This window comes from Rhinatrema bivittatum, chromosome 1 (assembly GCF_901001135.1).
Source record: "Rhinatrema bivittatum chromosome 1, aRhiBiv1.1, whole genome shotgun sequence".
NCBI lineage: Eukaryota > Metazoa > Chordata > Amphibia > Gymnophiona > Rhinatrematidae > Rhinatrema > Rhinatrema bivittatum.
In genome coordinates this window covers 126526808-126550333 of record NC_042615.1, presented here as the reverse complement: position 1 = coordinate 126550333, position 23526 = coordinate 126526808, and the positions used below count along the sequence as shown (strand labels likewise).

Genomic DNA, 23526 nt, shown 5'->3' with positions numbered 1-23526 from the left:
GCATCAAGCTGTGACAGAGCTCTAACATATAAAACATTTTTTAAAAACAGTGCCTGCCTGACCTTACTATCATGTGATAAGGAGAAAATCAGTTCAGTGCCATTTTGATAGAGGATACCAACTAGGCCCAGGGATAGGGGGCACCTCAAGCCCTAATATGTAGGATCCATTTCAACATTTTGAGGTTTGGGAAAACAGGAGGGAGATTCAGAGGGATGGGAGCATAGGGTGCCACTTGTCACCAATGACTTTTGTACATTTGGATGGGGGAAGTATTGGGGGCTCCATATACCCCGATATGATTTGGCCACTGTGGAGGCGGCAGTGCCAGCACTTATTTCTAAAGAACGGGGTGGGGGACATACTTTATTTTAGACAGGGTTGGGGTTACCATCATGCAACTGACTTGTGGTCAGGGCTGCCACTCACATGCATTTTTATTTTTTTCCTTTTTTGCCATTGCTCCTTTAAGGTAATGGTGATCATGTGAAATCATGGCCATTGCGCCTAAAGGGCCGATGCAGTGCTTGGTCGCAAGACAAATTGCCGTCACGATACAGCCACAATGTTTTTTCAGAGGGGCCTCTCTATCATAATGACATCCCACCATGATAATGGGTACCCTCCTGCAGATAAATATTGTGGCTTAGTGCATCTAGGTCTTAGATTGTAAACCTCCTGGGGATAAGGAAATGCCTACAGTACCTATGTAATCCACTATGAAGTGCCCGAAAGATAGAAATGAAATAAACTGGAAGGTTAGAATTGGAACATCCCTAAAGAATATGCATGAGAGATTTGCATACAATGGAGGCCGTACATGCAAATATATCTCATGCATATTAATCTTAGATATCCTGAAAAGACCTGGTTGTGGCATTCCAAGACCAGATTTGCTTTATGTCCTCTGAAGTACACTGAAGGTCTCAAACTACAATCTGCTCTGCAAATCCTGCTGTGAACGTAGACTTCAAGTACCCTTATGCTAAAGTTGATATTCCCATTGATAAGTAGCTCTCAGACCTCAATATCCAGCTCACTGACCATGGCACCCAAAAACATCACCCATGGCTCTTTCCTGAATCCAACAGCCCAGTGATGCCAACCAGTGCTGGAATGGTAGAAGTATGGAAGACAAAGCACTCCACCGATGTTCATTGGGGGTTCTCTCACATTGGGATTCAGCAAAACACCCCAGTCTGGAGGAGATGAGAGCTTAACCACCACCTCCCTCCCCAATCTGAAACACAACCATGCTCTCTGGAACCAAATAAATAGTGAACAAAGAATAGATTGGTCCTATTGACAAGAGAGGGATCAGGATTGATGGATAAAGTCAGTCTTCCTTTCCTTTTAAGGATATAGAAGGAAAAACAATGCAGCAAGAAAAATTCAGGAAGTCTAAAGCTCCTGGAACACAGCTTTTCTAAGGATCCAACTTGGCCCCCACCATTTTTGACATGTTTATTCTATATTTTAAACAGGCCACCTTCACTCAATATTAGACATTATCCTAGAAATCAAAATCCTATCAACACCATCCATGCAATCATGTACTCTTCTCCAGGATGCCTCTTGCCATGTCTTTATGCCAGACTGAAAGGATAGGCACCTGTGCCCCTGCTTCTTTCTCCAGTTTTCCCATTGCCATATAGTCCTTTCTGAGCTGTTGAAGGTCATTCCCAATGATATTGGTGCCTATACAGATGGAGCAACCTGAGGAGCTTTGGTAACCTATATCTGATTTGAACTCCTGCAAGGTAGAACTCCTCCTTAAACAGCCTCTGGTCTATAGATGGGTCCCCCTCTGCCTCATGTAGAAGTTTCAACAATCCCATTCTTTTCATGGCTTCTGGAGTGCTCAACTCCTCCCTCTGGCAATTTTATGCTGCGGATTGATTATGTAGCTAAACTAATAAGCGTTTCAGGGCGATATGCTCTCTGCTGCTAGAAATGGTTTTTGTACATATGGGATACAATGTCCATTATCTAATGCCTCATCTCTAGCAGGTTCTTCATTTTGGACAAAGATATCTCCATGTAGAATAAACATTCATCATCCCAGATGCTCCTCAGCCTGGCCACCCCCTCCTACTACTCCTTTACCTGCTTCCCCGAGAGATTTTACCAGCTGACATCTCATAATAGATAATCAAAAGATTTACTGGCTGTACATATCACATTCACAGTCAAAGACTAGAACCTGGGTGGAAGCATCTATTTAGAATGATCAACTTAAAAAAGAAAACCACAAGTACAAGCAGAGGACAAGTAAGAAGTGATAATGGTCTTAGTAATCTGCCATCTAACCATGAATGGTTTTCCTTCCCCTCTTATTGCAATTAGCAGTTAGCAACTATTGTAATCCTCCATAAAAGTCCAGCTGCCTTCAGCCTAGGACATTATGCCAGAGAATCAAAGTACATATACTTAACCCTGAGCACAACCTATAAGCCCTTTCATATGTTGAGAAGTGCTAACAAAGATGCATTCTGCTACATTTCTGGTAATCAGTCAATGAAACAAAACTTCTATTGGCTATATCTGCTTCAATTCCCACCATACAAAACGAAAGTCAACCTCAAAAGCATGTTATGTAACCCAATTCATAACAGAAGGATAAACATTTTGACTTGCATTTTTGAAAATACTAAGCATTTTGAAACCAAACAAATGTGACCATTTAAACATCAAACCTAAAATGAACACAGTATGGAAGATGACTTTACACTGCCAAAACTACTTACATCTATTGCTGAGGGCACTTCGTTCACTCTGGCTGCTACACACTGAAGACACACTGGGAGTTCTCTCAAGAGTTGATTGTTTCAATGGTATCCTTCTGGGTAATGATCTTGTAACAACTGCTGGAGATGCTTTAATAGCAGGCCTTCCCTTGGGTGAAGTAAGATCTATTCCTATAAAATTTAGGAAATACTCAATTAAGCAGTATGAGTGGAGATTTAGTAATAAAAGTGTGACATGTTATAAAGAACCAAAATTTTATAAATTTGTACATTCAATGCTCATATTGCCGTTGAACAAATGTACATTTATTCTAAGCAGATTTTATGTACTATTTCAAAGGATACAATAGCATAAGAAAAATGAAATCAAAACTGAATTTCACTGAAGTTTGGATTCCTTACTCAACAGTATTGTGCATAGACTAATGCCTTCAAACACCCACTTTTTAAGTCTCATTCTGAGTAATCACATTACATTGAAGTCCACATTTCTTAAGCCGGCAATTCTGGCTACTCATAAGACATGACCAAAAATATTAGAGCAAATAATGTGTCAAGCTTCTATAAGCATCCTACCAGTTTCCTTTTACAAAATTAGAACTTAAACTTCCATTAACTCTGAAAAATTACCATAAGACTACAACATGCAAAAATATATATAAAAACAGAAGCCAGAAGGATCTAACCCACTCAAACGCAGATACAATTTTTCTTTTGTGATAAAGAAATGTACATTGTCTAGTGAAAATATACTCTGATTTTTGAGCTTTGGCCATTTTTGGATTTCCTGATAGGTTTCAGTGGGTTGCACTCTTATATGGTATCTTTTTAAAGAGTTAACTGAAGTTTAAACAAACTAATTTTGTAAAAGGAAACTGGTAAAACAAGTTACATTTATGAAGCCACATCACAGAACCAGCATTCAACAAACTCAGGGCAATAACTAAGGAGTACACCAATCCAATCCCAGGCACTTAGGAAACAAATTACTACTTACCTGACTATTTCTTTTTCTTTAGGATAGTAAGATGAATCCAGAACAAATGGGTTACACACCTACCAGCAGATGGAGACCGAGCAAGCTGACATCACAGTACATATACCCCTGCAGTGACCTCAGCCTGCCAGTATTCACTTCAAAAGCAACAGTGGACAGACTAACAAAAAACTTGATGAAAAAAAAACTAAAAGCATGTCAATACTCAGCCAACACTGAGCTCAGATAAGAAAGTAACACTAGGCTAGGGACTAGTGGAACACTTAGCAGGGAGCCCTGGGAAACAACATACAGGAGGATCAATTTGCAACTATCTGGCAGCCGAGGGAGGGAAGCTGGATTTATCTGACTGTCCTAAAGAAAAAAATTATTAGTTAAGAAGTAATTTCTCATTTCTTAGTGTCCAGTCAGATGAATCCAGAACAAGTGGGCTGTACCCAAGCTACTTGCGAAGAGGACAGAAGGCTGCCCGCTGTCCTGCCAAAACTACATGTGCAAAGGCTGCGTCCTCCCAGGCCTGCACATTCAGACTATATCTGGGAAAGGTAAGGAGGACCACATCGCAGCTCGGCAAACATCAATGGGAGACTATAACACTTCTGCCAATGACACTGCCTGAGCCCTAGCGGATTGGGCCCAAACCTGACTAGGCAATGGCTTCCCAGCATCCACGTATGCAGCCATGTCTATCTCCTTAATCCAGCGAGCTATTGTAGCTTGCGAGGCTGGCTCTCCCTGTCTAGTACCACCATGAAGGACAAACAGCCAATCGGACTTCTGCAAATGCTCAGTAACCTTCAGAACAGCAGATACTCCTTGGCATCTGTCAAGGGACAGCAAAGAGATGGGCTGATTCAAGACCACCTTTGGTAAAAAGGAAGGAACAGTATGCAGCTAGATCACACCCCTGGAGTCAACTGGAGAAATGGCTCCTGGCAAGACAAAGCCTGCAGTTCTGAAACCTTATGCGCAGAACAAATTACCACAAGGAAAACAGTTTTCAAGGTCAGAAGCCGCAAGCACAGAGTACAAAAACGCCAAAAACAAATTAAGACTCCATAGGGGCACCGGAAACCACAAAGGAGGCCGAAGATGTTTTATTCCTTTCAGAAAATGGGCCACAACAGGATCAGCCAACAAGTATCCACCATTTACCTGACCCCTGAAAAAGGACAGAGCTGCTACCTTGCACCTTTTAAGGAATTGAGAGCCAAGCCTTTATTCAAACCATCCTGCAAAAATTCCGAAATGAGCCAAACCTTGACAAAGGAAGGGAGAATACCTCGATCCTCACACCAGGCCTCAAAACACTCTCCAAACCCACACATTTGCCAAGAAAGTGCAGAACTTTCTCTTACCAAGGTGGAAATCGCTGCTGCAGAGTACCCACATTTCAGCAAGCAAGCCCTCTCAAGGGCCATACCATATGACAAAATTGAGTGATCTTTGTGAAGAACAGGTCCCTGCAGCAACATGTTCCTGTGTGCTGGAAGTCAAAGAGGCAAATTCACCAGAAGCCTCTGCAAATCTGCATACCACGGTCTCCTGGGCCAATCTGAAGCAACCAAGAGCACCACCCCTGCGATCCTTCAAATCAGTCTGCCCAACATGGGCAATGGAGGAAAAGCACATGCCTCCTCACCCACAGTACCACTTCCAGGGTCGCTGTTAAGCCAAGGACCTGCAGGTAAAACCACACATTTGGCCACAGAGTATTCAGTCAAAGCTGAGCTTGCAATTTCTGAATTCAAGCTTCCGGTAGGAACACCTTGCCCTGCTTTTTCTCAAACCAAATGCCCAGGTATTCCAGCAGCTGAGTAGGCTGAAGACACATCTGGGCTAGGTTCACCACCCAGCCGAGCTCCCTCAGAAATCACCTTGTGAGTCACCAGGTGTGTCTTCCAGCGACTTGGTGCAAGTCAGCCAGTCATCCAAGTACAGATGTAGTAGGATTCCATCCCCTCAACTCCACTGCAACCACCATTACCCTGTGGCAAGACCAAAGGGTAGTACTCTAAAGTGGAGTAGCAGCCTAGTGGTTAGAGCAGTGGGCTACGAACCAGGAGACCAGGGTTTGAGTCCCACTGTTGCTCCTTGTGACCTTGGGCAAGTCACTTTACCCTCCATTACCTTGGGTACAAACTTAGATTGTAAGCCCTCTGGAGATAGGGAAATACCAACAGTACCTGAATGTAATCCACTTTGAAGTACTGAAAAAAGTGTGAAATATATAAATCTAAATAAAAATAGATGAAACAAAGCCACATCCCAGAACAGCAAACCACAGAAAGAAAAGTTCTAATCAGATGGGAATATAAAGAAACATTTCAGACAGATCCAGTGAAGTCAGAAACTCCGACTGCACGGCCATGATCACCGAGCCCAAGGTCTTCATTCGAAAATGCTTCACTCGCAGATAACGATTGAGAGCTCTCCTTCTTGGGCACAACAAAATAAATGTAATAGCACCCTGTATTTTCTTGAGATGGGGCACAGGCACCATAGCCTTCAGACTGAGGAGCCTTGCCAATACACCCTCCACTACCCACTTCTTTTGCGGGGAATGGCAGGGGACTTCATGAACAGTTCCCGAGTAACATTGCAAAACTCCATTGCATATCCTTCTTATATCACCTCCAGGAACCACTGATCAGATATGATGTCAACACACATCTGATAAAGAGAGACATTCCCGTATCTCCTGTTCCTGTGGAAGGGTCTGCAAAACTTCATTGGGAGCTTCAGGAGTTTATTACCCAAGCCTGTACCTCTTCTGGGTTGTCTGGGACAAAAGGACACTCACCTATAAGGCTGAACACGCTTGGAACCCTTAACATGTCTTTATATTAGGGGAGTACTGCACCTGCTTATCTTCCAGGCAAACAAGGAACCAGACACTTACCCCGCTTACTAGCCACTTTCTCCAACTCATTACCAAACAAAAGCAAGGCATTAAAGGGCAACTTGGTGAGATTAGCCTTGAAGGCTGCATCAGCTGACCAATTTCTCAACCATAATTGACGTATGGCTGCCACTATTGAAGCCATCCCCTGGGCTGAAAGTGTGGACCAAATCACAGCCTGCATCTGCCAAAAAGGCAGTAGCTGGTTCCATAACTGCCCTGGAATTCACCCCACAGTCATTGACCTCCTGGGAGAGAAGCAAACAAAAGCGAGCCATCAAGGAACAAAAAGCAATCTGCAGAGTCATGGCTAAGGCTTCAAAAGTTTGTTTAAGGATAGTCTCAATCTTTTTATCATGAGTATCCTTCAAGGCTGCTCCTCCTTCCACATGAATAGTGGTCCGCTTGGAGTGTGCACACACAAGTGCATCTACCTTAGGAAAATGTAAGCACTCTCTTACCACTGGATCCAGAGGGTACAGGCCTTCCAAAATCTGACCACCTTTGAAATTAGCCTCTGGGGCACCCTACTCAAAAATCAATTAATTTTTTAATGGTCTCCATCACGGGGAAAAACATGATACTTTACACAAGGAAACCAAAACGGGATTTCTCTTTGGCTCACTGAATCAACCCCAAGGACCCCAAGCACTGTCAAGGTCTGGGAAATCAGAGCTAGCAATTCATCTTTATGAAAGAAGCACAACAATTTTATACAGTTCCAACCTGGGGGAATTTCACCATCCTCAAGAGAGGCAGGATTAGAGTTCTGTGCAACCAGGATCTCTATCCAGAAACTCCGGCACTTAACCAAATGTCCAAGCAAGATTCCTACCTGAACCTCTTCCCGAGAAGCATTGGGCAGGGCCAAGAACTGCGCCTAGAGAAAGGATTTTAACCCCTGAAAAAAAATTCTACCCATGAGAAGGTAGAGGAATCCAGACTAGGAGGAGCTTGGGGAGTACCAAATACAGGTACCCCACCTGAGTCATCTTTACCCAAATCCACATCTGGCTAGGAAGAACCAGGCTTAGTGAAATCAGAGGAAAACAAATCCCCCCTGAGCCTCCAAATAGCACTGGCACAAAGCAGCAGGCACTCCAAGCTGAGATGCCTGAATAGGACAAGCCATGCAAAGAGAAAGACGCTCAGGCTTCTTAGAACAGGCGCCATTATAGCCAACAATGTGCTGAGTGGCAACCAGAGATATGCATCTAGCTGCCGTTTTACATGCTCAAATAGGCGCACAAAAAAATATATGCGTCCACAAATGCGCACACCTAGGTGCTTACCTAGGTGGCCATAAATAAGCTTAAAAAAACCCTAAGGTGCATAACATCACTTGAGCACAGGGAAACTGCACTTAATGTGGGCACACAGACTTCTGGGCCTGACTGTGCGCCCAAAAATTGAGCGCACCACTGGACGCACAGCTAGACATACATGCTGGACCAACAATCCTGTAGAGGGCAGCCTTAATGTGGGAAATGTTTTTGTGGCCTACCACGCAGTGTCGAGCAAAAAGCCTCTGAGCATGTCTAGCCTGAGGAGGCTGCTCAATCTACCAGGCTGCCCACGTCCCTCGACCTCCCACAGAGTGGGACGAACAGACCAGCGCACGAGTACAAAGACTGGGGGAAGAGGAAGACCTTCCTTCTAAATCCCTGTCTCTGTATAGTTTTTTTGGTTTTTTTTTAAACTTACCAGAGCTCAACCTTACCTGGCTGAGCATAGAGATAGTCTCCAGCTGTGGGGAGAGAGGACAAGTGCCGTCACTACTGCACTTGGCTCCCTGCACCCACTGCCTTTGAGCTGCTCAAGCAGCCAACGGACCAAGGAACCCGTCAGAAGGAACAGAGAAATCACCTCAGGAATTCTCAACCTTGGGAATGACCAAGTGGTATCACCGCAGGAGAATGGGGCGAATTTCCTGAATTCTCTTTAAAATAAAGCAATCCCTAGTGGGGAGATGCATGTACACCAACTGCTGGAGCTTGAGAATACTGGCAGGCTGAGGTCACTGCATGGGTATACATACTGTGACATTTTGCTCTGTCTCCATCTTCTGGTAGAGATGCATAACCCACTTGCTCTGGACCCTAACAGGCAACTGCACTGCTTGCACCCATCCCACCTCCAAAAGGCAGCTCTGCTTCTATACATTAAGCCACCAAATCTTCCTTTACTTTACGAAGTCACAAGAACCTTTTAATATTCATATTACTACATAAACCTAGATGTGGATTATTCAGATTTGAAAGGTTTTAGGGCCCTGACAAGTTTTGCGTTCTCTCTGGGACAGAGACTCTGTCCCAGAGGAAGACTCTGCCCCAGCCATAGCCAATCCAACCATACTGAAAGTGCAGGAAAGGTACTGAGTGAGACCCATTCTGCAGAAAAAAGCTTTTGGAGATCTTAAGAGTGTTTGATAAGCAGAAAGAGACAACTGAAAGCTATTTGTGAATAAATCACCATGTTGTGGATTTCCCAGAATACACAAGGTTAAAGCAACCGTGGACAGAGGATGTGGTCAATGGAAGAAAAAAATATATAGTTTGGTGCTTCTGGCTCATAACATTTAATATTTCCCTTTTACTTTCTTTGGTATAGTCACAAATTTCTTTTGTAAGTATCCTACAGTTAAGACTTAGGCGGCTTTGAGTTTTGACCACTGAGTGCAGACAGTGCCTGTTGTGCACGCAGCTGCTGATCTCTGGCATCACTAGACTATTTCCCTTGCCCATCATATTTAGCCTCGAACTTCCCAGAAGTGTGCCTGCTTGCCTAGGGATTCCCATCAATACAGGTCCCTACATATCTACTCCCATCAGAACCAGGGGCAGCTGCCCTGCAGATGTCATCCTAAAGGGCATTATCAGGAAAGCTGCTTTAACCTATGGGCATAACAGGAGACCCACTGCATAATCATACAGGCTCTACCCCAATATCTATTAGCCAGTGTACCAAATCTTAGGCAGCAGAGAACAGCCTTCCACTTCAAGCTCCAATGCCTCCTATGCTAGTCAGCATTAAAGCAACAGAATGGGGGTTGAGAGTGGAAAGCATAGAACAGCCAGTCCATGTTGAAAGAGTGTACTTTGGGGAAGGTGGGGAGGGGGGGAAGGCTAAGGGCCAAGGCAGCAGAGTTCAAGTGAAGGCACAGTTAGTCCATGTTGAAAGAGTGCACTGGGGGGGGGGGGGGGGGGGGAGATAGCATAAGGGTCAAGGCAGCTGACTTAAAAAAAAATACAGCAGGACCAGGACAAAAGAGTGCAGCATGGAAGCAGGCGAACAAACGTCTGCTCCCTAATCTAGCCCCTAATTCCCTCTTGTTCCACTTTTCCCTTCCTGTTAGCAGGTAACAAAGGGTGTTGAGATGAAACCGGAGTGGATAGAAGAATGAAAGAACTCAGCTTTTATCTTCATATCTCTATCCATTTGTGATGCCTTATTCTGTCCTTGCTGAGTGTCTGTGTTCCTTACCTGTGACAAATGAAATATTCTGCTAGAACGTAGGTTCTGCATAGCCATCTATAGCAGTCCAACTTGTTCCAATTTCTCACTAGGAGTACTGGTGTTTAGGGCCCAATGAAGTATTTGGGACATAGCCTTTTCATACGAGATTGTTGCTATTTATGGGAATTAATGCTATTTTGGTATGGCAGATTTACTGTATTAGTTCTGGGTGACAATTGCAGATTTTTGTATTAACATCAAGGTTCCTGGGTAAGGGAGGCATTTCACTGATACTGATGTGACATTTTAATTTTTTTTCCTATGAAGGAATATTTCAGACCACCAGCCATTTAAGAGATTACTATAAATCAATGTAGTATGACTTTCTCTTCATTGATGAATCCAGATATTTGGGTTTGTTTGGGAGGTTTTTTTTTTAGGTTTTTTTTTAAGACTACCTCCAAAAATCAGATGACATTCACTAGACAGTAAAATGATTTCTAATAGATTTTGTATATACACACACGGCAAAGTTTAACATTTAAAAATGTCCAATTATGTGATTTCAAGCAGAACAAGGTGACTGCCCAAGCCGCAAAGCAAACATACAATATAAAGCAGGAAAAACACTTTCTATAAACTTAATCAAAAAAGTTTTTTTTTAGTACAAAAGATCCAGAGACATCCAATCTCAGAAGTGAAGTTACAGTCCCCCCGACTGTGGAAAGAATGTTAGGCAGGTTAGCTAGATCTCCGGAAGACTCTGTACCACGAATAGACAGCTATGGATCAGAACAGACTCCAATGATTGAGTATGAATGAATCAATATATTGCATGTGATTTGAGTGCAGGGATTGTATAAAGCAGAGCTTTCCAAACTTTTCATGTTGGCGACACTTTTTAGACAAACAATTTCGTGACACAGTAATTCAGTCTACTAGCAAACCAGAGGTTAAAGGTTAAACAAACAAAATGTATTTAGACAATTTATGTATGTTTCCTTAAATATATACATAAATAAAATGTTTCACGACACAACCTATCTTGTGAAAACCTCTCATTTATATTAAAAATATATAATATTCCAAGATTAATATTATAATTTATGAGTAACAATAATAAAACAAAGTTATTGTGTTATTCAATTCACCTCTTTAATGAGATGTATGAGCTTGATGGGATGAACACAGCTTTTGAATATTTGGTGTTAATAAAAAAAAGTCCTAAGTGTCTTCTGCGTAATTTTAAAAAGCTGGGCAGTTTCATACTATAAAATTATTTGATAGCCTCATTCAACTAATTCTATATGGCTATGAGAGTGAAGACTGGAATTTATAGGAAGGGACAGAATGTCAATATAAATCCTGCACTGAAATTCCCCCAAACAATGGAGCTTGGATGTTTCCCTTACAGCTAATCATACTAAGATATTTTCAAATTCTGGTGTCACCTCACAGTAACAGCGGCACAAACACCTTCCACTGCCAGGCACATTGTGAATTAACACAAAACCCTACAAAAAAGACACTCAAAATCTATACTACAATCCCATCGTAACATAACAGTAATAACACCAAGGACTCAAACAAAAACCCTACCTGTGAAAAAGGGTAAATATTACACTGGGTCCTAGAATACCAATACACCACCAACTGAGGAAACACAAACCAGATTGCTATAGATCCCTATGCTAGCAGAATCTCTCATCATGGTCACACACTCAGAGCAGAGACAGACCCTCACCAAATACAGATTACAAAATAAAGGAGCAAAAATTAGACAAAAACTGAAATGGAAACCCCAAGAAGCCAGACTCTGTATTAACAATGGAAAAACAAAACCACCATTCCCCATAAAACAAAATCAAGAAACAAAGCATCAGTTATAATAGTAAAACCATACTAATAAATGAATATTTAAAACTACTGAAATAGAATTTCTATTAATTAAAATCATATACTTTTTTACAATTTCCCAAACACCAATAAAATATTTCGAAACAGCACATATCAAATAACACCCAATAATTAAAACCAATAAGGATTTTAAAAAGCCCCTGCTATCCATACATGGGAGCTCTTGATTTCCAGTCACCCTGATATTGTTGAGGATTAGGAGGTTATCCTCTCTCTCTCACACATACTCACATGTCCATTCTCTCACACATACACTGTCACATACATACATATTCATGCTCTTATACCCACCATGACCTCTCGCTCTCACAGACACTGACACTCTCAGGCTCTAAGACTCTCTCTCCCTCCACACAAACTCTTACTCCCCTGGATTTTCTCATACACACTCATGCTCTCACTCTCTCTGGCTCCCTCACATACACACAAACCCCCCCCCCCCCTCCCCCCAAGGCAAGCTCCCAGTCATTCTCACACACTGAAACTGGCCCCCAGTCAGGCTCCCATTCATTTTCACACCACTCCCTCACCATCCCCCAGACATGCACACATTCATTCTCACACACACATACACCACACACAGGCAGGCACCTATTCTCACACATACACCCCCAGGAAGACACCCATGCATTCACACACATACACCCCCAGACTCCCATTCATACACATGCACACACTAAAGGCAGACCCCTCTCTTTCTTATGCCAGCAACCTCGGAGCCTCTCTCATTCCTCTGCTGCCACTGTCACTGCTGCCGCGTGGCTATTGGGGAGGTGCTGATTGTTGCTACTGGCACTGAAGCCCATTCTGTTGCCTCCTCTGTGCAGGCCCTGTGGGCTTCCAGTTCCTCCATTCTGATCTCGTTCATTGTGAGATCTGCATAGAGAAAGTGCTACTCTTGCACATTCCCAAAGATTACATGTGTCAATCAGTAAAAAGTAATTTTTTTTTTTTACATTTGCTGTCTGATCTTAGTTTTCTAATCGGTTGGTCACAGGCTTTTTTTTCCACCTTCCCTTTATTTTTTTGCCAATTCCTTTTATATTGTCTTTTTTTTCTATTTCTTTTCTCTGTCTTCTTCCCTCACACACAATCAGTTCTCATTTTCACATGCTTTCTCACACAGGCTCTCACATGCTCTCATACAATCATTCATACACACAGTCTCTCACTGGCACATGCTGTCTGACACACAGACTCACTCCCACATGCTGTCTTGCTCAAGCACAGGCTCACACTGTCACATGCTGTGTCTCTCACACACACAGAGGCTCTCACATGCTGTCTCTGCAAACATTTAGGTCCTCACTCCCACACAGTCTCAACTCATCTCATACATGCACACACACTCTACAGACCCTCAGCCTCTCTCACACCTCTGGGCCTCCTCTTCACGGGTAGCCACAGGATGGGCTCTGCAGTGGCCCTGATCTTCTTGGGCCGCTCACAATGTTGGATCTGGGGCGGTGGCCCTGATACCGGGCCGCCTCCTATTCTCAGGCCGCTGCGATGAGATTCGCGGCGACCCGTAAGCACTACTCTGCACTGGCGGCCGCATTGGCTCCCCCTGACATACCACTTTCTCCGCTTCTGTTATCCTCTATCCATGGGGAGCCCTTACCAGGTGAAGTAACCCTACAAACTGAACCGGTCAGTTTAAGGACTGGAGCTCTTCATCCGGAATCCATTTCCTTCTTCGTGCTAGAAAAGGCTATGCCCCCCCTTAGAACTCTGGTTACCACGGCTACAAAAGCACATGCCTCAATTCAACTGGGCTATACTGGAGCTTTCACATTGGGGCCCAGATTGTCATGGCAAATGCCTGAAGGAAGTTTCACCACTACCCTGTATGCCTACAATTCTGTTGATGCCTGGGTTACCACCTCAATACGCATTGTTTCAAGATGTGTTCTCTAAAGAAGCTGCTGATATACTTCCCCCACACAGATCTTATGACTGTGCGATCAATTTGAAACAATAACTAAACACCTAAGGGAATACCCCCCTCTTGGTGGTGGAAAATAAAGCGATGTCTGAATACATCCAAGAAAATCTGCAAAAAGGTTTCATAATGCCATCCAAGTCTCCTGCAGGAACAGGGTTTTTCTTTGTGGGGAAGAAAGACAGAACCCTACGTCCATGCATTGATTATCATGGTCTAAACGAGATCACAGTCAAAGACCGCTATCCCTTACCACTCATCTCAGAGCTGTTTGACCGCCTACAGGGGGCTAAGATCTTTTCCAAGCTGGATCTTAAAGGAGCATATAACCTTGTTCGTATTCGTTCAGGTGACGAATAGAAGACAGCTTTTAACACCAGGGACGGACACTGAATATTTGGTGATGCCTTTGGCTTATGCAATGCCCCAGCTACCTTCCAAGGCATGATGAATGACATCCTGCATGACCTACTCTACCAATGAGTCGTCTATTTGGATGACATTCTGATCTTTTCTCAAGATCTGAATACCCACATTATGGATGTCAAGAGAGTTATAAAGACTGCGGGAGAACCATCTATATGCTAAGCTGTCCAAATGCAAATTCCACAAGGAATCTGTACCATTCCTAGGGTACATAGTGTCTAACAAGGGGTTCCAGATGGACCCACAAAAGCTGGAGAGTATTCAGAAATGGTCCCAACCTACTGGTCTAAAAGCTCTCAGAAGGTTTATGGGATTTACAAATTACTATAGAACTTCATTAAGAATTACTCCTCACTGACTGTGCCTTTAACAGCTCCAACTAAGAAGGGTGCCAATGTTGCCAATTGGTCTATAAAGGCTGTCACCGCTTTCCAAAAACTGAAGGACACTTTCTTCAGCAAGCCATGCCTCCATCACCCAGATCTTACACGCCCCCTTTATTGTCAAGGTGGATGCCTCTGATGTTGGCGTAGGGGCTGTATTATGTCAAACCAGTGACTCCAAGATCCTGCGGCCATGTTCCTTCTCCAGACAATTCATACCGGTTGGGGAACTATGGAATCAGAGATAAGGAATTGTTGGAGATAAAGTTGGCATTTGAAGAGTGAAGACCCTGGCTCGAGGGTCCTCAACACCAGATTACAGTTTTTACCGACCATAAAGATCTAGAATACCTTTGCCACGCCCAGTGCCTCAACCATAGACAGGCGAGGTGGTCCCTGTTCTTTAACAGGTTTGATTTCATCCTGAAGTACAGACCTGGAGATAAACTTCAGTGGATGCCCTATCTCACTCTTAGTTATCTGAAGATGCCTGACACTCCGCAACACATCATTAAACCTGAGTCATTCTATCAGCTACTCACCCAGTACCTGCGGGCAAAATGATTGTGCCTATCAACCTCCGGAAGAAAGTACTAGCATGGGCTCATGACTCTAAACTGGCAGGACATCCCGGTCAACGGAAACCCTGACAAAGCTGCAAAAATTCTACTGGTGGCAGTCTATGAAATAAGATGCCTTTGCTTACGTAGCAGCCTGTACCAACTGTACCAGACACAAACCTCCGCCCAGACATCCTTGAGATCAGCTACAACCTTTACCCATACCGGATGAGCCCTGGACTCACATCGCCACAGACTTCGTGGTGGACTTTCCCCTCTCCGGGGGCAACACTATCTGGGTAACAGTGGACAGATTCTCAAAGATGGCTCTCTTTGTGGCGCTTCCTGGCTTACCATCTGCCAGCGAACTTGCAAAGCTTTTCATCAGCCACATATTCCGCCTACACAGAATACCAAAGCACAGTCTCAGAGGCGTACAATTCACAGCCAAATTATGGAAGGCTCTTTGCAATAAGTTTGATATCACTCTCCACTTCATCTTACCATCCGCAATCGAACGGCCAAACTGAGAGGATGAACCGTACCCTCAAACAGTTCTTCAGAGCCTATGTCTTCACACCAGAATGACTGGGCTGGACTTCTACCATGGGCTGAGTTTTCCATCACCTCTCATCCAGCAATATCTACTGGATCAACACCATTTGAAGTGGTATATTGATGACTACCTTCACCACCTTTGCCACTTCCGCTTTCAGTGTCATTCCCGGCAGCACAAGCCACTGCCGATGAGATTCAACAACTTTGTAAGAAGAGAAAGAAGATGCTCATTAAAGTTGGAATTCGAGCAAAACGAGACTAACATTCATCATGGCAAGGCTCCTGAACTCAAGCCTGGTGATAAGGTCTGGTTGTCTACGAAGCACCTTAGATTGAAGTTGCCATCTGCTCACTTCACTCCACACTATGTTGGACCATTCCCCATCCTCTGACGTCTGGGCAATCTCTCCTACAGTCTCAAACTTCCTCCAGCAATGAAGATCCTTAACTAGTTTCACGTCTCATTACTGAAACCACTCATTCTCAACAAATTCAGCACCAAGACACCAGATCCCCCTGCTGTTGACGCAGAAAAGGATATTGAGAACAAAGTAGACACTATACTTGATGTAAGGAATAGAGGCAGAGTATGGGAATAACTCCTGTCATGGGTGGGCTACGGACCAGAAAATAACTCATGGGAATCTATGTCTAACATTCTGACAAAGAGATGCTGAACTAGTATCATGGTTCACATCCTCTGAAACCTAGACCAGGTAGGGGGTCTGGATGAGGTCCTTTGAAGGGGGGTACTGTTGCATCCAGTCTCAGATGGCTTTGCCTGACATGCCTCACCTCTATTTCAGTCTTCTCCACCAGCCTTGGGAGAATGGCAACCATAGCATCTCCTTGCTGCACCCTCCGGCATCCCCGGAGCGGCTTTGGTGCAGCATCCCGCCATGTTGACTTGAGGCCTCCTAGGGCGCGCGCCTCACATCTTGTAGCAGTGTTGGCACGAACCTCGGGGGCCTCCCCCTCGAGTGATGTCACTGCTTCTGATTACAAAAGGTTGCCCGTTTGCTGACTCTTGCTGAGTTAGCAATGGATTGGATTTGTTCCAGTCTGAAGCTGCTCTGCCGCTTCTGTTGGAAGCTAGTCACCCTCCGTGGTTCTACTAACTTGGGTACCTGCTCCTCGGGGGCCCTTTGCTTATTTCTAGGTGCCTATCCTGAATCCAGGTACTCTCTCCTCAAAGGCCTGTGTGTCTATCCTGGTGCCTGCAACCAATTCTTCTACCTGCTGGAACACCACCTATCAGCTACAGGGAGTGAGTACTACTTCTCCCAGTCTGTTCAGCTACAGCTCCTCATTGTCTATCTGCATCGGGCCCTACACCATTGTGGAATGGGACTCCTCTGCCAAGGATCACAAACTGTTGCTACCTATCCTCTCTCTACTGCTTATTGGGAAACTATCTACTCCGCTACTAGGGAGTGTGTAACATCTGCCAGTCTCTCCTACGCCACCTCACTGGATTTCTGCATCAGGGCCTTATACCACCATTGTGGATGGGTCTCTTCCGCCGAGGACACAGACTGTTGCTATCTAATCCACTCTTTACTGCCACCTCTGGTGAACCATACAAGCTGCATAATAAACATATTCTGTTTGTTCATCTGAGTCTAGCCTGGTGCTACAGTACCCTACAGGGCTCCTCCCCGTGGGAGACACTATCACTGTTGCCCCTAAGAACCCAACACCTCGCTTTCATAACACTTACCACAAGCTTGTCAAATGTGACACTGTATTTTTGTTTGCAAGTATGTGATTTTACAGAATTGTTCAGGAAATGTGTTATTTATTTTATTTATAATCTTTTATATACCGACAAACGTTGGGAACATCTCATCTGTTCACAGTAAACAAAATGCAGCTAATGAGCTTTACAGAGAACAGTGAACAATCATTAATAGGTAAACTAGCTTTACAGAGAACAAGCAATAATAGGGACTTTGTTTTACAGAGAACTATAAACATTCAATAAAAGGGGGACAAAAGAGGCAGGGAAGCGAGGGTCTGGGAGTTAGGGTGGATCTAACAGTGAGTAGAGAGAATGGGATTAAGAAATACAGGGAATCTAGTGCATTAAAATAAGTTGGTGTTCATAAGTATTGAGTTTTATCATCAATATCTAAGGAGCCCCCACAGAGCTGAAAATTGGAGAGCACAACAGTAGAGGACCCAGGGAAATGGTTCTCAAACTTTGTATAGAAGGATTGTGGTTTATCAGGGCCTTTGGGGTATATGATGTTCACAGGCCCCATGCTGATTTTGTCATGTTTCTGCAACTATTGCTGCTGCCCAAAGATCTACAGTATTGCAGCCCGAGTATAGGTGGAAAAATAGAAAGAAGGGGAAGTAAGGGGACTACCACTAGGCAGAGGGTGAAAGAGAAAGCCAAAAAAGGGACTGCTACTGGGCAGGAGATTTAAGTAAGGAGAAGTGACAACAATGCATGACAGATTTTACGTTTAAGCTGGCATGTCCTGCATGGCTCTTCCCTTATCCAAGTCCACTTTCAGTCTGCCTTGAAAGCTAGTAAAGAAATATTTTTAGTCCAATAAAAAAATATAAGTTTTTTGTAAACCTTTATTTCTGGACTAACGCAACAGCCACACTACTTATTTCCTGTGAGGACAGATATGCCAATTAGTGATTTCCATTAATAGAAAACAGAAATGCAAAGAGACCATATAACCTATATAATCTGCCCAACACCACCAACTAATTCAGCTTTACAATCCCTAACATTCCCTCAGATTTCCTACATTTATCCCATGCTTTCTTGAATTCAGATACTGTTCTAGCCTCCATCACTTCTGGAGGGCTATTCTATGCATCCACTATCCTCTCTAAAAAGAAACCTCTTTAGAACAGAGGTTTTCAAACCAGTCCATAGGACCACCAAGCCAGCCCAGTTTTCAGGACATCCGTATTAAAAACATGATACATTTCCATATAATGGAAGCAGTGCATGCAAATCTCAGGTATATTGTGGATATCCTCAACTCCTGACTGGTCTTTTTCAGCTCTTTCACCCTCATCCCATGACCTCTCATTCTAGAGCCTATTGAAAGAGGCTCATCTCTTGTGCATGGAAACCTTGGAGATGTTTAAATGTCTATCATATCTCCTCATCCCACCTTTCCTCAAGGGTATACATGTTTAGATATTTAATTCTGTCCCCATATGCTTTACAACAAAGATCACTGATTATATGGGGGCCACCCTCTGGATGCATTCAGACAGGTTTATATCCTTTTGAAGGTATGTTACTACAAATTAGGTCTCACCATGGACCTATACAGGGGCAATATCTCCCTTTTTCTGCTATTTTTCTCCCTATGCACACAAACATTTCTCACTTATCCACTTGTTTGGCCACCTTGAGATCAGATAAGAGCAGGATCAGGGCTGATCATTCTTGCTTAGAAAAATTTCATTTCCCCTGGGTTCTCTCATCCTAAAAGCATAGCTGCATTTTTTTTTTTAGCATTAAATCAACTGCTAGACTAGATTATTCCTCAAGCTTCACTAGATCTCTCTTTATGCTTTCTACACCTTTCTAGGTATCTACCCAGTTACAAATTTTGATATCATTGGCAAAAAGACATACCTTGCCTGACAATCCTTCAGCAATGTCGCTCATGAATAATTTGAAAAGAACTGGTCAAAAGACCAATCCCTGTGGCATACTTCCACAGAGTGAACTCCATTTACCATTATCTTTTGTCTCTTACTCAACCAGTTTCTAAACTGAATCAGTTTATGGCCCATATCAAGGGTGCTAATTTGTGTCACCTATGCAGATCCATATCAAAGGCCTTACTGAAATAAAGTACAACATTGAGTTCTCCTCTGATCCAACTCGTCACCCATAAAAACAATTGCCATTCTGGGTCAGACCAAGGCCCATCGAGCCCAGCATCCTGACATTGGTCAATGCAGGGCACAAGTACCTGGCAGATCCCATAAAGTAGATCTAACTCCTGTTACTCTCTCTCAGGGATAACAATAGCTTTCTTTATTTACCTGGTTAATAATGTGTTCTAGACTTCATCCAAACCTCAAACCTTACGCTAGTCGCCTTGATCACGACCTCTGGCAATAGATAGTGACAGCTTGATAGTGAGCAGAGTAAATTCTAAGATTTGTTGTGAATCTGCTGCTTTTTAGCTTCATTGAGCAGCCCCTTGTTTTTAGCATTATTTGAAAGAGTAAATAACCCTCATTTACCTGTTCTATTCCACTTGTGATTTTATTATAACCCCTCTCAGCCCTCTTTTTTACAAGCTGAAGAGCCCCTAACCTGCACAGCCTCAAAGGGGGGGGGAAGTGTTCTATCCCCTTTATCATTTGTCACCCTCTTCTACACCTTTTCTAGTTCCGCTGTGGGTTTTTTTCAGATGGAGCTGCACATAATATTCAAGGTTGCACCCTGGCTCAAAGAGTTTTATTCTGTTTTATTATCAGTTCCTTCTCTGATCATTTCTGTTTGCTTTTTTCACCTCCACCATGCACAGAGTTAAATTCAACTTATTATCTACGAGGACTCAGAGTAGTGATTCAATACGGAACCCAGCATCAAGTATTATTTTTGGGATAGTGTGTACATCATTGTGTACTTTCCCACATAAAATTTCATCTGACATTCAGTTGAACAGTCTTAGTCTCACAAAGTTCTTCTGCAGGTCCTTGTAATCTGCTACTATTTTAATAAATTTGAATTGTATCATTTGCAAGTTTGATCACCTCATACATTGCTCCATTTTCCAGATCATTTACGAATCTTAAAACAGGTCCTGGAGATCATGTGATGCAGTGAGCCTTGTAAATCACAGTTGCTAGAGCTCTGGGTGCCACCCCTCCATTTTCACAGATTCTCAACAAAAGGGTTGAGTTGAACAAGTTTAAAGGAATTACTGTTTTATAAGTGGTTTATGGACAATTTCATGGCAATAGAAGACAAGGACATGTCTTCTAAGCTATTAAGGAAAGAAAGATAAAGGTAACATGCAACTCCATAATGGCTGGCAAGCGTGACTCAAACATGGTTTTGTGGAGGAACAATCTGTTCTGAAATTGATAGAGGTAGTGGTCACAGCCCTTGAACATCAGTTTGAGGCCATAATTACAAGTTTTTCAGAGTTGAAAGAATTGATGTCTGATGTTGGCAGACATAAGGAGATAGAAGAGAGAATTTCAATTGTGGAGGAGAATTGGTCTCACATTTGTGCACTGGAAAAGTCACTAGCAGTTAATGGAGGTTAACATGGAATATCGAGAACTGCTCACATCAAAATATTCTTAGATATCTAGGCCTGCCCGAGAGTGTTCCCGAGGAAGAATTATGCACTTTACTGGAGTCATGGCTTCCAACTAAGCAGAACTTACCTAATTTGGAGGGCTAGCTAATTGTGGAGCAGGCACACAGAATTGGGTCAAACAGGTTGTGAAAGTTAGAATAGTTGCTGCCAGATTCTTATATTCCTCACAAAAATAGTCAATATTTGCAGCATATAAAAATAAACGGAGACCTTACGTACAAGAAAAAGTTTTAACGTGCCACAATTTCTCCGTTTGGGCAAATTAATCAAAACAAGATTTGCCATGCTCTTTCCAGCAAAATTGTAAATGTGGAAAGATGGAAAGGCATTTACATTTGCTTCTCCCAGTCAGGTGAAGGAATTGCTTGCAGTGTGATCCTTGTTTGACTCAAAAAAAAAAGTGAAGTGCAGTGAATTTTGAGCAGGAGAAATTTGTCTGGCTGCAGTATTGCCTAGAGCAATATATAAAAAAAGAAAAGACACCAGTTCCAGTTTTTTCCTTTACTGAGGAGCTAGTTTCAAGGTTAACACTAGACTGTTCTGTTTTCAATTAAAAGAAATAGGCTGGTTTACAAAGAAAAAGAAAATTGATTATAGAATGAAAAGCTTGTGGAACATTAATACCATCTCCCGATTTATAGAGTTCTTCAGATGTTAACTTTATCTGGGTTGATTAAATAGGTATCCATGAGACTCTAGGGTCTTGGGATCTTATTGAATTTCCACATGGCTTATAGTTTAGTTGATGTTTGGCATTATTCATCTACATTAAGGAAAGCAAGAAAAAGGAGTTAAAATAAAGGGTAATAAGTTATAAGTACTTCTGATATAAGAGATACTGTTTTACCAGATGTAAATATAGTAAAGTTACTATTTCATGAACAGTGATTTGTGATCAGAGATTCAGAGGGATTTAGGTGGAGGGGCACCTGAACGCAATAGTCATATCATTCCCTTATATGGGAGTTATAGAAGGTGGATGTTGGGGACTTAGAGAGGAAGGGTGGGAAATTGAGAGGAAGAAAAGTGGTGTTCATAAAGGAGTCTGTATAATGGAAGCAAGGGAAGGGGATTTCTCAGTAAGTATTTTGGAGTACTTAACTACTGGGAGTGGTGGAGAAAGGTCCAAGGGTTGTGGAATTGGAGGTCCAGGCTGGGGGATCACTGGCTAAGGAAAAAGTCATTTTTCAAGTTAATGTTTTCTTTAACCAGGTAAAATGGGAGACACTGCTAGATGTATATCTTGGAATGTGGATAGCAAAGAGTGTCCATAGCCTGCATTCAAGAAACTCACTTATTGGAGGGGGAAAGATGGGTAGGGCAATGTTTTTAGGATTGCAACCACTGCCTTCCTATTTCATAAAAAAAGTTTTAATTGCTTCAACAAATTAGTGATCTTCTGGGTAGATACTTGAAATTAGTAAGTAAAATCCAAGATCAGAAATAACCGTATACAATGTTTATGGGCCAAATGAGTATAAATATGACTATTTTACAGATTTGGTCAACCTACTTCTTTCAGTCTTGAAGGGGCCCCTTAAGGGGAGGCGATCCCGGCTGGTCCGGGGTCGCTGACGATAACAAGGGGGCGAGCATCGGTCGGCAGCGAGCAGGGGCGGGATTAAAGGGGGGGGAGGAGTAAAGACAAGGAGGGTCACTAATGGGAGGCAGGGAATTCAAACGCTGCTCTCCCATTGGTGGATAGGCAGGGCACAAGTGGGGAAAGAGCAGGGACTGGGTCAGTTGCAATCCAGGCAGCGTGGTAAGCAGAGGGTTTCCTCCTGTTTGCCGCGCACCTGGTTTTCAACTGACCCGGCGCGCTTGCTTCGCGAATTTTTCCCGTTCCAGGCTATTTTGCGCTGCGTTCCCGCCATGCGGCGCCCCAGGACCCAGACGGCACTGCAATCGCGGGCCAGGCCTGCTCGATCTCCTGCATCGTCAGCCGGGCCCGGCCGGCGGCGTCCCCCTGCGCCTCCCAGCGTTCCTCCTTCTCAGCACCTCCTGCCTGCGGTGAGTCCCGATTGTGTTCCTTCCTCCGCTGTTGCCCCCCCCTCCTTGCCGCACCTTGTTCACCATCCTCGTGCGTTCCCCCCCCCCCCCGCTCTTGCCGGTCGATTCCGGGGAAAGCGGCCCCGAGCCGGACTCTCCGCCCCTTCCTTCCAGTCCACCTCAGCTTGCCAGCCCGGGTTCGCATTTCGGTCTTGTCCTGGCCTCCGACTCGCGCCCGGCCGCGCTCCCATCTGCCCCATTGGCCTTGCCTGCTCTTTCTGCTGCTGCCATGCCTTCCTTTCATCCCGCGGCGCCCCCCCTC

At 43.6% G+C, this 23526-nt stretch overlaps 1 protein-coding gene across 2 annotated transcripts in view; it reads right to left on the bottom strand.

Annotated features, from left to right (window-relative positions):
• Positions 1 to 23526, bottom strand: part of LOC115083233 (microtubule-associated tumor suppressor 1 homolog) — a 218753-nt gene that overhangs the window by 47485 nt on the left and 147742 nt on the right. For both annotated transcript variants that reach the window (XM_029587051.1, XM_029587044.1), the window contains one exon: positions 2748 to 2918. In XM_029587051.1, coding sequence (XP_029442911.1) covers positions 2748 to 2918 — 171 coding nt within the window. The remainder of the gene's footprint in view (positions 1 to 2747; positions 2919 to 23526) is intronic.